This window comes from Cetorhinus maximus, chromosome 8 (assembly GCF_964194155.1).
Source record: "Cetorhinus maximus chromosome 8, sCetMax3.hap1.1, whole genome shotgun sequence".
Classification (NCBI taxonomy): Eukaryota; Metazoa; Chordata; class Chondrichthyes; order Lamniformes; family Cetorhinidae; genus Cetorhinus; species Cetorhinus maximus.
This window is the reverse complement of record NC_135886.1, coordinates 129,617,737-129,630,173: the sequence shown is the minus strand read 5'-3', so window position 1 is coordinate 129,630,173 and position 12,437 is coordinate 129,617,737. Positions and strand designations below refer to the sequence as shown.

The window sequence follows — 12,437 nt, the reverse complement described above, 5'->3', positions numbered from 1 at the left end:
TAAGGGCAATTAGGGATAGGTAATAAATGTTTGCCAGCCAGCGATGCCCAGATCCCGTGAAAGAATAAATTTCAAAAAAATCATTCATATGGTATAAAGCTGTACGGGATCAAATAATTTCTCATTCACTCCCACTGAAAAATTCCAAAAGACCAAAATCCCTCCCATTCTGTCCTATCATATAGAATGTGAATAAGAACACAAGAACTAGCAGCTGGAATAGGACATACGGACTCTTGAACCTGCTCTTCCATTTCATGAAATCACGGTTGAACTTCTGCATCAACTCTGCTTTACTGTTCTTTCCCCATATTTCTTGATTCCCTCAGTGCCCAAGAAACTATAGATGTCTGTCTTGAATATGCTCAATAACTGGGCATTCACAGACTTGGAGGAACAGAATGCCAAAGATGCTTTATCCTATGAGTAAAGAATATGAATACATATTCTAAACGCCAGAGAATGTAGGCCAGTCCATTAATTTTCTTCAAGGGACATCCCTTTCAACCCAGGAATCAATCCTCTTTTACTTCAAATTCTTTCCTTAGGTAAGGAAACTAAAGCTGTAAAACAGAACTCCAGGTGCTCTCACCAAAGCCTTATATACTTCAACCCACTTGTAATAAAGGCTAAGGTAACATCTGCCTTCCTAATTGCCTGCTGTACCTGAGCATGTGTTTCATATAGAAGGACAGCCAAATCCCTCCAAATGAATTAAAAATAAAAACAAAAAACTGCGGATGCTGGAAATCCAAAACAAAACAAAAACAGAAACAGAAATACCTGGAAAAACTCAGCAGGTCTGGCAGCATCGGCAGAGAAGAGCACAGTTGACGTTTCGAGTCCTCATGACCCTTCAACAGAACTAAGTAAAAATAGGAAAGTGGTGAAATATAAGCTGGTTTAAGAGGTGGCGGGGCGGGGGGGGGGGGGTGGTTTGTTGGGACAAGCAGCCAGTGATAGGAGGAGATAACTAAAAGATGTCACAGACAAAATAACAAAGAGGTGTTGAAGGTGGTGATATTATCTAAAGGAATGTGCTAATTAAGAGTAGAGAGCAGGACAAGAAAGGTACAGATAGCTCTAGTGGGGGGTGGGGTGAAATAATACTAAAAGGGCATAAAAGGTACAGATAAACAATGGGCGGAAATACATTTAAAAATAATGGAAATAGGTGGGAAAAGAAAAATCTATATAAATTATTGGAAAAAGCAAAAAGGAGGGGGAAGAAACAGAAAGGGGATGGGGATGGAGGAGAGAGTTCAAGATCTAAAATTGTCGAACTCAATATTCAGTCCGGAAGGCTATAAAGTGCCTAGTCGGAAGATGAGGTGCTGTTCCTCCAGTTTGCGTTGAGCTTCACTGGAACAATGCAGCAAGCCAAGGACAGACATGTGGGCATGACAGCAGAGTGGAGTGTTGAAATGGCAAGTGACAGGGAGGTCTGGGTAATGCTTGCGGACAGACCGAAGGTGTTCTGCAAAGTGGTCACCCTGCCTGCGTTTGGTCTCTCCAATGTAGAGGAAACCGCATTGGGAGCAACAAATGCAGTAGACTAAATTGAGGGAAGTGCAAGTGAAATGCTGCTTCACTTGAAAGGAGTGTTTGGGTCCTTGGACGGTGAGGAGAGAGGAAGTGAAGGGGCAGGTGTTGCATCTTCTGCGTTTGCATGGGGAGGTGCTGTGGGAGGGGGTTGAGGAGTAGGGGATGATGGAGGAGTGGACCAAGGTGTCACGGAGTGAACGATCCCTATGGAATGCCACCAGGGGGGGTGAAGGGAAGATGTGTTTGGTGGTGGCATCATGCTGGAGTTGGCGGAAATGGTGGAGGATGATCCTTTGAATGCGGAGGCTGGTGGGGTGACCCTCCAAATGAAGTAAGCTCTCTTTCATTCCATCCAATGTATAGAATTTGAATGGACCGAATAAATTTGTTTTAGCTCCCATTATATAAAATTGAAACGGATTGAATGCTTCTCATTATTCAAACAGAATTTCAATGGACCAGACTATTTCCCATTTACTCCCAATGGGTGAAATTCCCGATCCAATCAGCCAGTGTCTTTATTCCTCAATTCATTGGCAAGCCCTGCCTCGAAGGAGCGGTACATATTAAAACTACTTGACCCCGTCAACTGGAGCTCAGTGTTTGCTTGTCTGGATTGTGTCCATGAACGAAACTGGGATCCAGAAATTTGGAAACTATCCACTGAAATCTGTAACATGCAGTGCGCTGAGCCTATCCATATATAAAATAGCAGTCCTGGCATGATATCGGGGATATCATACATTGGAAAGTTAAAGAAAGATAATGAGCTATTTATTTAATGCTATACATTTTAATGTATCAAAGTTTTGAGTGGGGGGGGCGGTGGGGGGTAGAATGACAATATAAACCAGTGAGGTACAATTCTTATAGTAGTTATATTCAAATTAAGAGCAATATTTCCGAGGGTCAGGGGCTTCCGCAGCTCTGAGCAGGGCACTGCTGAGATTTCCTGAAAAAAATCTTCCATATAATCCCAAAATTAAAAGCAGCAGTATCAGAGAAAGGACGAAACCTGGTCATGCCTGGTCTCATCGTTGGGGCTCATATTAACCTGTTAAAAGCTAATCTCCAATCCCGGCAGTTCCCATTTGACCAGCGTTGTCCCTCTTGGGGAGATGAAGAGTTTGACCACCTTATACCGCGCCATGCTCCTGAAAAATGTCTCAAACAACAGGGTGCATTTAAACCGACAGCAATGGTTACCGGTACCAGAGTGAAACCCTGGAAACACTTGCACCTGTTGTGGTGCGATGCCAGTTGAATGTAAACCCACTGGCGGTGTAAAATGAGAATCTACCTGCTACCTCTGGCCTGACTGCACTGTGCAGGACTACCGCTTAGGTGTCAGCTGTGGCTCAGTCCATAGCACCATCGCCTTTGAATCAGAGGGTTGTGGGTTCATGTCCCACTCCCGGAAACCAAGAATTGTGATTGTACTCGAAAGAGTTGCAATCTGTGACTGTTGATAACTCGAAAGAGTTTCAACCTTAGAAAAATTGGAGAATTAGCCAGGTGCGCAGCACCACAGGGGAGACCCTTTCCCTTCACCAGGCACCCCGCAAACGGGCTGTAATTAGGATCCCGTGTTACTGAATCCAAAGCATTTCACTTCGGTCATTCGTGTTGAAAACCCGCTTGGACCCCCCCATTAACCTTGGCACCGAGCTTGCAGTTGGCTCTCTCTCTCTACCCTCCGCCGGTAGCTCCGTCAGGGGGATCAGTCACTTAAACTCTGAACTCTTTTGGGTTCCAGTTTATTAAATCCCACTAATATCTCAGTTCGTGAGCGGTCCTTGGATCGAGAACAGTGATGACAGGTCTGATTGTAAATCCGCTGCACAGCACCGGTGATCCACAGCAACCGAGACCATTGAAAGCTTTACACTCTGCACAGGAAAAACTGACTCTCTACAGATTGAACATTTAACTACTACTTTAAGAAATAACATGGTGCACAGTGTGTTAAAATTTATCCGTAGACCCCTTATCTGAACTGTAGGAGGGAACTGGTTATACTGTTAGTCAATAATCATATACTGTGTTCTTGTCAACGAGGTACAACTCCCTAACCCAATAAAATCCAAGAACAGCTTTAAAAGTTCCAATTCATCCTGACCCAAGGCTGGAACAATACACCCCACTCCCGTGTCCGCAGCCCCATCTAAATTCAATTTCATTCCCTCCGACCCACCGGCTGTTAAATACATTTGCAAATCTCCTTTCACCTCAGCCCTGGACTAAAGCATCTCGACTGCACTTACATATGGAGCAGACTTTAATGACCATTAACACGAAACTACTTTCAAAATATGTTCTGCCGGGTCCGGCACAATGCGCACCTGTAGGCAGCCAAGTCAGGTTGTGTTTTCCCTTTAAATGAAAATATCTCTTGGATTAAGAGCCGGGCAATGTTTCAACGTTGTAAGCAGGGGATGACGAAAAATATACAAAGTGCAAAAAAGGTAACTCACCCACAATGGTGGTGAGAAGAGCGAGTGGTAGGAAGAGAGGTGCCATTCTGCTGGGTGATGATCGGCGCGAAGGTCCAGGACTTGTGTGTGGGTCCGAGAATGCCGGCTCGGTGTTCACAGAGTCTCCGCCTCTCCTCCCAGTTATGTCCCGTCTCGTCAACCCACTCCCAGCCCAACTCCACCTTCACACCCAGTAACAGTTCTCAGAGAGTTCAACCTCAAGGCGGCCAGCCTACGAGAGAGAGAGAGAGAGAGAGCAAAAAAAATAAATCTCCACTGGGCTGAGTGTTAGACTCCGAATAAAGTTCCACTGCATTTTCCGAGGTTTGCGGTCGATTCCAATGTACCATTGCGTGTTTTTTTTTAAATTGCCCCACAAGCGACTTTTCTCAATCAAAAATTTTATTTTCCTGGTGGAAGATCGAGGATCAAAAAGAAAATATAGTGTTCATGTATTGAAGGCATCCCTCAAGAGGCTGACATTGATCAGCGTGTAGCAAGCAGCTCAGGGTAGTGAATACAACTGGGGTCTCCTCCAACATGTTTTCACTGAGGATGCCAGTGGCATTGAGATCTCCATCCCACTATACCACAACGGCCATCTTCTACAGGATATAAATGTAACTGGAGTAACATCTGAGAGGGATTCAAGGACCTGGCCTTTGTACAACAAACTCTAGACACCATTCATTATTGCACAGTTAGGACTTGGTTTGCAGCCAGTATATTAGCAAGTCCTCAAGAGACCTCACAGGAATTCTCCACATCTACTCCTTCTTGTGGCTCAGTTCATAGCACCCTCGCCTTTGAATCAGAGGGTTGTGGGTTCATGTCCCACTCCCGGAAACCAAGAACTGTGATTGTACTCGAAAGAGTTGCAATCTGTGACTGTTGATAACTCGAAAGAGTTTCCAGTAGAAGAGTTGTGTCAAGTGAAAAGAAAGGAAATGTGGCCAAATAATCTGTGTGGCATGTTGTCCAGCCATCCGTTATTCTCCTTACTCTCCCTCTGTCCATGACGTCTATGGCGGCCTCCTCCAATGTAATAAATGGTGGCCCTGCTCCAATCCAATTACCTCCCTTCTGTTAAGTGGAGCTTGTCCCACAACAAGTATTTCAACGTGTGGCCTGTTAAAGGTTTAGGAAGATGTGTGTGAAAGTTTAGCAAAGTTTGAATGGTTAAAAAAGCAGCAGGTTTTGGGGACAAAGGACAGTATCTGCGAAGGCACTGTCAGTGGAAACAGAATCAAATGCAGTGATCTGTGAAGCAGTATTTATAGAGAGGGAAGCAGAGGAGAGGTGGCTTGTTAGTATTGGTACTAGAGTAGAATGGTGCAGAGTTGCCATGAGAATAACAGTTTGAATGGTAGTCTTACCTTAGCAGTTCTGGTCAAGTAATTGAATTTCATGCAAGAGTGCTGCCAGATCATTGGAGAAATGCTTCAGGCAGTTACTTGCTCTGCTATCTCAGCCCATTTTTGCAGGGCTTTTTTTAGCAGGGCACTTGTCTTGTCAGCTGGGTAAAGGGACCTCCTTCCTCCAGATTACCTCCTCCACATCACCATCTAAAAACTGGTGTCGGTGCAGCACTCAAACATACGGACATACGAATTAGGAGCTGGAGTAGGTCAGTCAGCCCCCTAAGCCTGCTCCGCCATTCACTAAGATCATGGCTGATCTGATTGTAACCTCCCTCTACCCCAATAACCTTTCACACCCTTGTTTATCAAGAATTCATCTACCACTGACATAAAAATATTCAAAGACTGCGTCCACTGCCTTTTGAGGAAGGGAGTTCCAAAGATTCACTATCCTCTGAGAGTAAAAATTTATCCTTATCTCCGTCTTAAATTGGCGACCCCTTATTTTTAAACAGTGACCCCCCCCCCAGTTCTAGATTCTCCCACAAGCTTTTCATCTTGAGCTCGTTAGGACAAACACAAGAATGCCAAATTTCAAACAATCACAACAATTTATACTACAAGAGAAAAGGGTTGTTGATTGGGTGGCAAATCAATTCTGATTGGCCAAGGCATTGCCATGGAGAAAGCAAGAAGGTTACATTCTCCATGCTTCCGGGCAATTCAAAAAAGATGTAAGGCTTGAACATATCCCTTTTGTTTGCAGAGGACAGGTCCCAGAGCATGAATGTATCTCACTTCTAGCAAGTGTAAATGAGCATACAAACATATGAATTAGAAGCAGGAGTAGGCCACTCAGCCCCTCAACCCTGGTCCACCATTCAATAAGATCATGGCTGATTTGAATGTAACCTCAACCCCACATTCCTGCCTGCGCCTGATAACATTTCACCCTTTGTTAATCAAGAATCTAACCAGCTTTGCCTTGAAAGTATTCAAAGACTCTGCTTCCACTGCCTTTTGAGGAAGAGAGTTCCAAAAAAATCCTCCTCATCTCTGTCTTAAATGAGCAACCCCATATTTTTAAACAGTGACCCCTAGTTTTAGATTCTCCCACAAGAGGAAACATCCTCTCCACATCCACCCTGCCAAGACTCTTCAGGATCTTAAAGGTTTCAATTAAGTCACCTCTTATTCTTCTAAACTCCATTGGATACAAGCCTAGCCTGTCCAAACTTCCCTCATAAGACAACCCACCCATTCCTGGTATTAGTCTGGTAAACCTTCTCTGAACTGCTTCTAACACATTTACATGCGTTATTGTACATAGTACTTTAGATGTGGTCTCACCAGTGTCTTGTACAACTGAAGCATGACCTCCCTACTATATTCAAATCCTCTCGCAATAAGCAATAATATTCTATTAGCTTTCCTAATAACTTGCTGTACCTGCACACTAGCCTTTTGTTATTCATGCACCAGGACACCCAGATCTCTCTGAACCTCTGAGCTCTACAATGTCTCATCATGTGGATAATATGCTTATTTATTATTCTTCCTGCCAAAATGGACAATTCCACATTTTTGCACATTATAACCTATTTGCCAGATCTTTGCCCACTCACTTAACCTATCTATGTGCCTTTGTAGTCTCCTTTTATCCTCTTCACAACTTATTTTCCTACCTTTCTTTGTGTCATCAGCAAATTTAGCAGCCATAACTTTGGTCCCTTCATACAAGTCATTGATATACATTGTAAAAAGTTGAGGGCCCAGCACTGATCCTTGTGGCACACCTCTCATTACATCCTGCCAACCAGGAAAAGACCCATTTATGCCTACTCTCTGTTTCCTGTTAGCTTGCCAATCTTATCTCCATGCCAATATGTTACCCTCTACACCATGAGCTTTTATTTTCCTTAATAATCTTTGATGTGGCACCTTATCAAATTCCTTCTGGAAATCTGAGTACAGTATATCCACCAGTGCCCCTTTATCCACAGCACATGTGACTCCTTCAAAGAGCTCCAATAAATTTGTTAAACATAATTTTCCATTCAAACCATGTTGACTCTGCCTTATTGCCTTGAATTTTAAGTACCTTGCCATAACATCTTTAATAATAGCTTCTAACATTTTCCCTATGACAGATGTTAAGTTAACTGCCTTTAGTTTCCTGCCTTCTGGCTCCCTCCCTTTTTGAATAAAGGAGTAACATTTGCTATTTTCCAATCTAATGGAACCTTCCTAAAATCTAGTGAATTTTGTAAACTTAAAACCAATGCACTAATTATCTCACTACCTGTTCTTTTAAGACCCTAGGATGAAGTCCATCAGGACCCGGGGATTTGTCAGCCCACAGCTCCAACAATTTGCCCAATACCCCTTCCCTGGTGATTGGAATTTTTCTGAGTTCTCCCCTCCCTTCCATTTCCTGATATACAGCTACTTCTGGGATATTACTCATATCCTCTATATTGAAGACCGATGCAAAATATCTGTTCACCTTTTAGAAGTCAGTCAGTTCCAGTAATAAAAAAGGCAGAACAGGCAAAGTGCACCTCCATTTTAAGAATCATAGATTGCTTTTAAATAGCAAAATTCCCACTAGATTTCTTCTTATCACAAAACAAACAGCTAATAGCCATCAGAAAAGGTGCTGACATTTGCTATTCACATTTCAACGAACCAAAAAAAATGGTGTGTACATCTTGCCCAGTTTCTGCAATCACTGTTGGGTGCAAGTTGAAATTTCCTCATGGAATCCAACCAACAATATATATTCAAAGGAAGTCCTCCTAACTGCAGAGCAGAGGAGCCATTCAGTGAAAACATTAGCTTGTTTGTTGCTAATTGGTTGTTGGGAATGAATGGAGATGAGAAGTTAATGGAAATTATGTTGGTTCCCAGGTGTATCAGCTGATAAAATGAGTAGAAGCTTTGGTGCTAGATGGAAATCTTGGAAATAATTTTTTACAATGTTTGTCTTGTTGGATCATAAGATCATAAGAAACAGGAGCAGGAGTAGGCTATTCGGCCCATCGAGCCTACTTGATCATCCAAAAAGATCATGACTGATCTGATTGTGATCTTAACTCCGCTTTCCTGTCTGACCCCCATTAACTCTTGACTCCCTTGCAGATCAAAAATCAATTTAATTCAGCCTTGAATATATTCAATGGCCCAGCCTCCACTATTCTCTGTGGAGGAGAATTCCAATGACTGATGACACTCAGAGATGAAATTCCTCCTCATCTCCAACTTAAATAGGAGACCCCTTACTTTCAAGCTATGTCCCCAAGTTCTAAATTCCCCCCGCCCCCGCCCCCCCACCCCCCGCAAGGGATTTATCCTCTCAGCATCTATCCTGTCAAGCTCACTCAGAATCTTGTATGTTTCAATAAGATCAGCTCTCATTCTCCTTAGCCCCAACCTGTTCAACCTATCCACAATAGACAATCCCTTCACCTCAGGAATCAGCTTAATGAATCTTCTCTTAACTGCTTCCAATGCAAGTATATCCCTTCTAGTTGAGGAGACCAAAACTGTACACTCTACTCTAGGTTTGGTCTCACCAATGCCCTGTACAGTTTTGACTGCACAAGACTTTCCTATTTCTATGCTCCATCCCCCTTGTAATTAAGATCAACATTCCATTTGTCTTCCTAATGACTTGCTGTACCTGTATGCTAGCTTTTTGTGATACATGTACAAGGACCCACAGATCCCTTTGTACCACAGCATCCTGCAATCTCTCTCCAATTAAATAATACACCGATTTTCTATTCTTCCTGCCAAAGTGGACAACTTCATATTCTCCCACGTTATACTCCATCTTCCAAATTTTTGTCCACTCACCTAATCTATCTATATCCCCTGGCAAACATTTTGTAAGTTCCTCACAACTTCCTTACTTACCTATTTTTGTATCCTCAGCAAATTTTGCTACAATACAGTTCATCCCTTCATCCAAGATAGTGGCATCGTGGTAATTTCACTGGAATAGTAATCCAGAGTCCGGGGTTAATGCCCAGGCGACATGGATTCAAATCCCACCAATCAATAAAAATCTGGAATTGAAAGCTAGTCTCAGTAAAGGTGACCAGGAAGCTATCATTGATTGTTGTAAAAACCCACCTGGCTCATTAATGTCCTTTAGGGAAGGAAATCTGCCATCCTTACTTGGTCTGGCCTACATGTGACTCCAGAACCTCAGTAATGTGGTTGACTCTTAACTGCCCTTTGAAATGGCCTAGCAAGCCACTCAGTCCAAGGGGCAAAAAACACCCACATCCCATGAAAAAATATAGAAAAAAAATCATAAATAGTTGAGGCCCCAGCACTGATTCTTGTGGCACTCCTCTAGTTAGAGTTTGTCAACCTGAAAATGTCTCATTTATCCCAACTCTCTATTTCCTTAAATGTTAAATGCCAGAGATTCCTTATAATTGATGCTGAAATGAAATTAACATTGGAAAAATTTAAATTGGCATTACAAAGACTGCTAGGTCTATGTGGGCATTTTCCTTTGAGATCAGCGGCAAGTGCCATCACTTTGCCACTGATGACAAAATTGTCAAAATGATTTACTTACTGATTGCAAGTGTGAATATCAAATCAGAAACGCGCTGATTTTCTCCTGCAAAACCATATTAAATCATTTGTCAAAAAGTAAATATCAATTGATGGTATTTTTTTTAAAAAAGCCTTGCCTAGCTAGTATTCAGTAAATACTATTCCTTTAATCGCCAGTCAATGTTCAGAAGGTGTGAAGTGGACAATATCTGAAAGCAAGTTTTGAACCCTATGTTGCGATGATAAAACTAACTGTGGGCTAGAAGAAATGTATAGGAAATGTGCTTCAAAATAAAGAGCAACTTATTATCCCTTAATTGTCAGAAAAAAAAGACCCAAATTTGAGCTTAGGATTTTGGGAGAATTTTCCAGTTGGCGAGTGGGGGTGGGGCCCACTCGCCAATGCGTAAAACGACGCGCAGTGACGTCGGGTGGACATCCCGATGTCACCACACGTCATTTAGATTTTCAGTTCAGTGGGCATGCAGCCGAGTCGGCTGTACGCCAGTCGAACTATCGAAAGCCTATTAAGGCCTGTTAAAAACTAATTGATATAATTAAATGAGCTGCACGTCCAACATTAAGGTTGGCGGGCAGGCGAAGAGCCCAGGCGGCCTTTGCATTTTTCATGGAACCTCATCCACGGGCGGGATGAGGCTTCATGAAGGGTTTAAAAGTTTAATATAAATAATTTTAAAAATTCATTGACATGTCCCAGCTCATGTGACACCGTCACATGAGGGTACATGTTTTAAAAGTTTCTAATTACTTTATTCAGATGTTTAAAACTTAAGCAAATCTCCCTGAGGTGCCTCTGTGCCTCAGGGAGATTTCTGCGCTCTTTCGCGTGCATGCGTGAAACAGCGCAGGCCCGGACTCAAGGAATCCCCTCCTCCCGCACAGGGAGCGCTCAGCGGGTCTTAATTGGCCCGCCCACATGAAATGGCGGCGCGGACCTGATCGGGGGTACCGATTGGGTTCAGGCTTGCTCCTGCCCGCCCGACAGGAGAAAATTCAGCCCTTTGTTTCCTTACTCCAACCTTTAGCCTCGTGCTTGTAGTGATCAATCTTCACTTTAGGATGTGTGATAATTCAAAGCAATAATAATTCTAAGACTTCTTTGGAAACTTTTTCCAGAATTGTTCATCTCTCGAGGTTTCTCGGGATATATTAATGGCCTACTTATTTAGTAGAACTGCTCCAAGAAGCGTTCCTGCACTTTTGCCCTATGTATATAATTAAAGGAAATTAATTCAGAAGGGAATAGAGATTAATATTGTGCTCAATTAAGAATAAACAAAAGCAGCTATCAGAGCAGATGAGAGCATGGGAGAAAAAGGTGGATATAAGAAGCTAAGAAATAAGAACATCGGCCCAAAAATCCTGCTCCGCCATTCAATAAATTCATGGCTAAACTTTTACATTAGTTCAACTTTCTTGATCTATCCCCACATTCCTCGATTCCTTTGATGCCCAAAAATCTGTCAATCTCAGTCTTGAATATACTCTATATTCATGGAACACCTATAGCCCACTGGAATAGAGAATTGTTGGGGCAGAATTTTGCCCTTGGTGGGCGTGCGGGCCCCACCGGCTCGGCCGCGGCTGCACAGCCGACCCCCGCCACCGAAACGGGGCCTGCCGCCATTTTGAGTGGGTGGGCCAATTAAGGCCCGCCCAGCGGGCTGCCTGACGGGAAGTGCTATGCTCTTCCTGTGCAGGGGGGGAGGGATTCCCCATCTCTCAAAGTGCGTTTGGCTCCCTGAGACTAAGTGCTGTGACAGGTAAAAAAAAGACCAAAAATAGAAAAATTAAAAAATTATTAACATGTCCCCCTCATGTGACAATGTCACATGAGATGGGACATGTTAATAAAAAGGACATAAACTTTATGACACTTTTTGAAAACGGACATGAAACCTCATCCCGCCAGTGGATGAGGTTTCATATATTATCAGAAGCCCGCTGGGGCTCCTGGCCTGCTCGCCAGCCTTAAGGTTGGACGGGCAGGTCATTAATTATCTTAATTACCCTGTCAATGGCCTCAATTGGCCATTGACAGGTCAGCGGGCGGACAGCTGATTTTGCTGTCCACCTGCCTTCCTAAAAATTTAAAGGGATCGGGATGACATCAGGGGTTCCTCCCAACCTCATCCTGCATCATTTTCCTGTCGCCAATCGGGCCCCGCCCCCAAATCGCTGACGGGAAAATTCAGCAGCAAAGATTTTCAGCCCTCTGTGTGAAGAAATTTCTCCTTTACTATGTCCCCTAGTTCTAGGATCCCCAGACAGGGAAACAGCTACTCTGAATTTACCCTGTCAGGCCCTCTAAAAATCGTATATATTACAATAAGATCACCTGCCATTCTTCTAAACCCCAGAGAATATAGTCCCATCACTCCTCAAAGGACAAGCCTCTCACCGCAGGAATCAATCCTCCTCTAAGGTAAATTCTTTCCTTAGGTGAGGAAACTCAAAATGT

The 12,437-nt window shown here is 43.2% G+C and overlaps 1 protein-coding gene across 2 annotated transcripts in view; it reads right to left on the bottom strand.

Moving 5' to 3' along the window:
• rxfp2l (relaxin family peptide receptor 2, like) overlaps nt 1-4,106 on the bottom strand; it is a 155,835-nt gene extending 151,729 nt beyond the window's left edge. For both annotated transcript variants that reach the window (XM_078547594.1, XM_078547595.1), the window contains exon 1: nt 4,020-4,106. In XM_078547594.1, the coding sequence (XP_078403720.1) occupies nt 4,020-4,065 (46 nt within the window). In that variant the 5' untranslated portion in view covers nt 4,066-4,106. The remainder of the gene's footprint in view (nt 1-4,019) is intronic.
• Between the last annotated feature and the right edge of the window lie 8,331 nt (nt 4,107-12,437).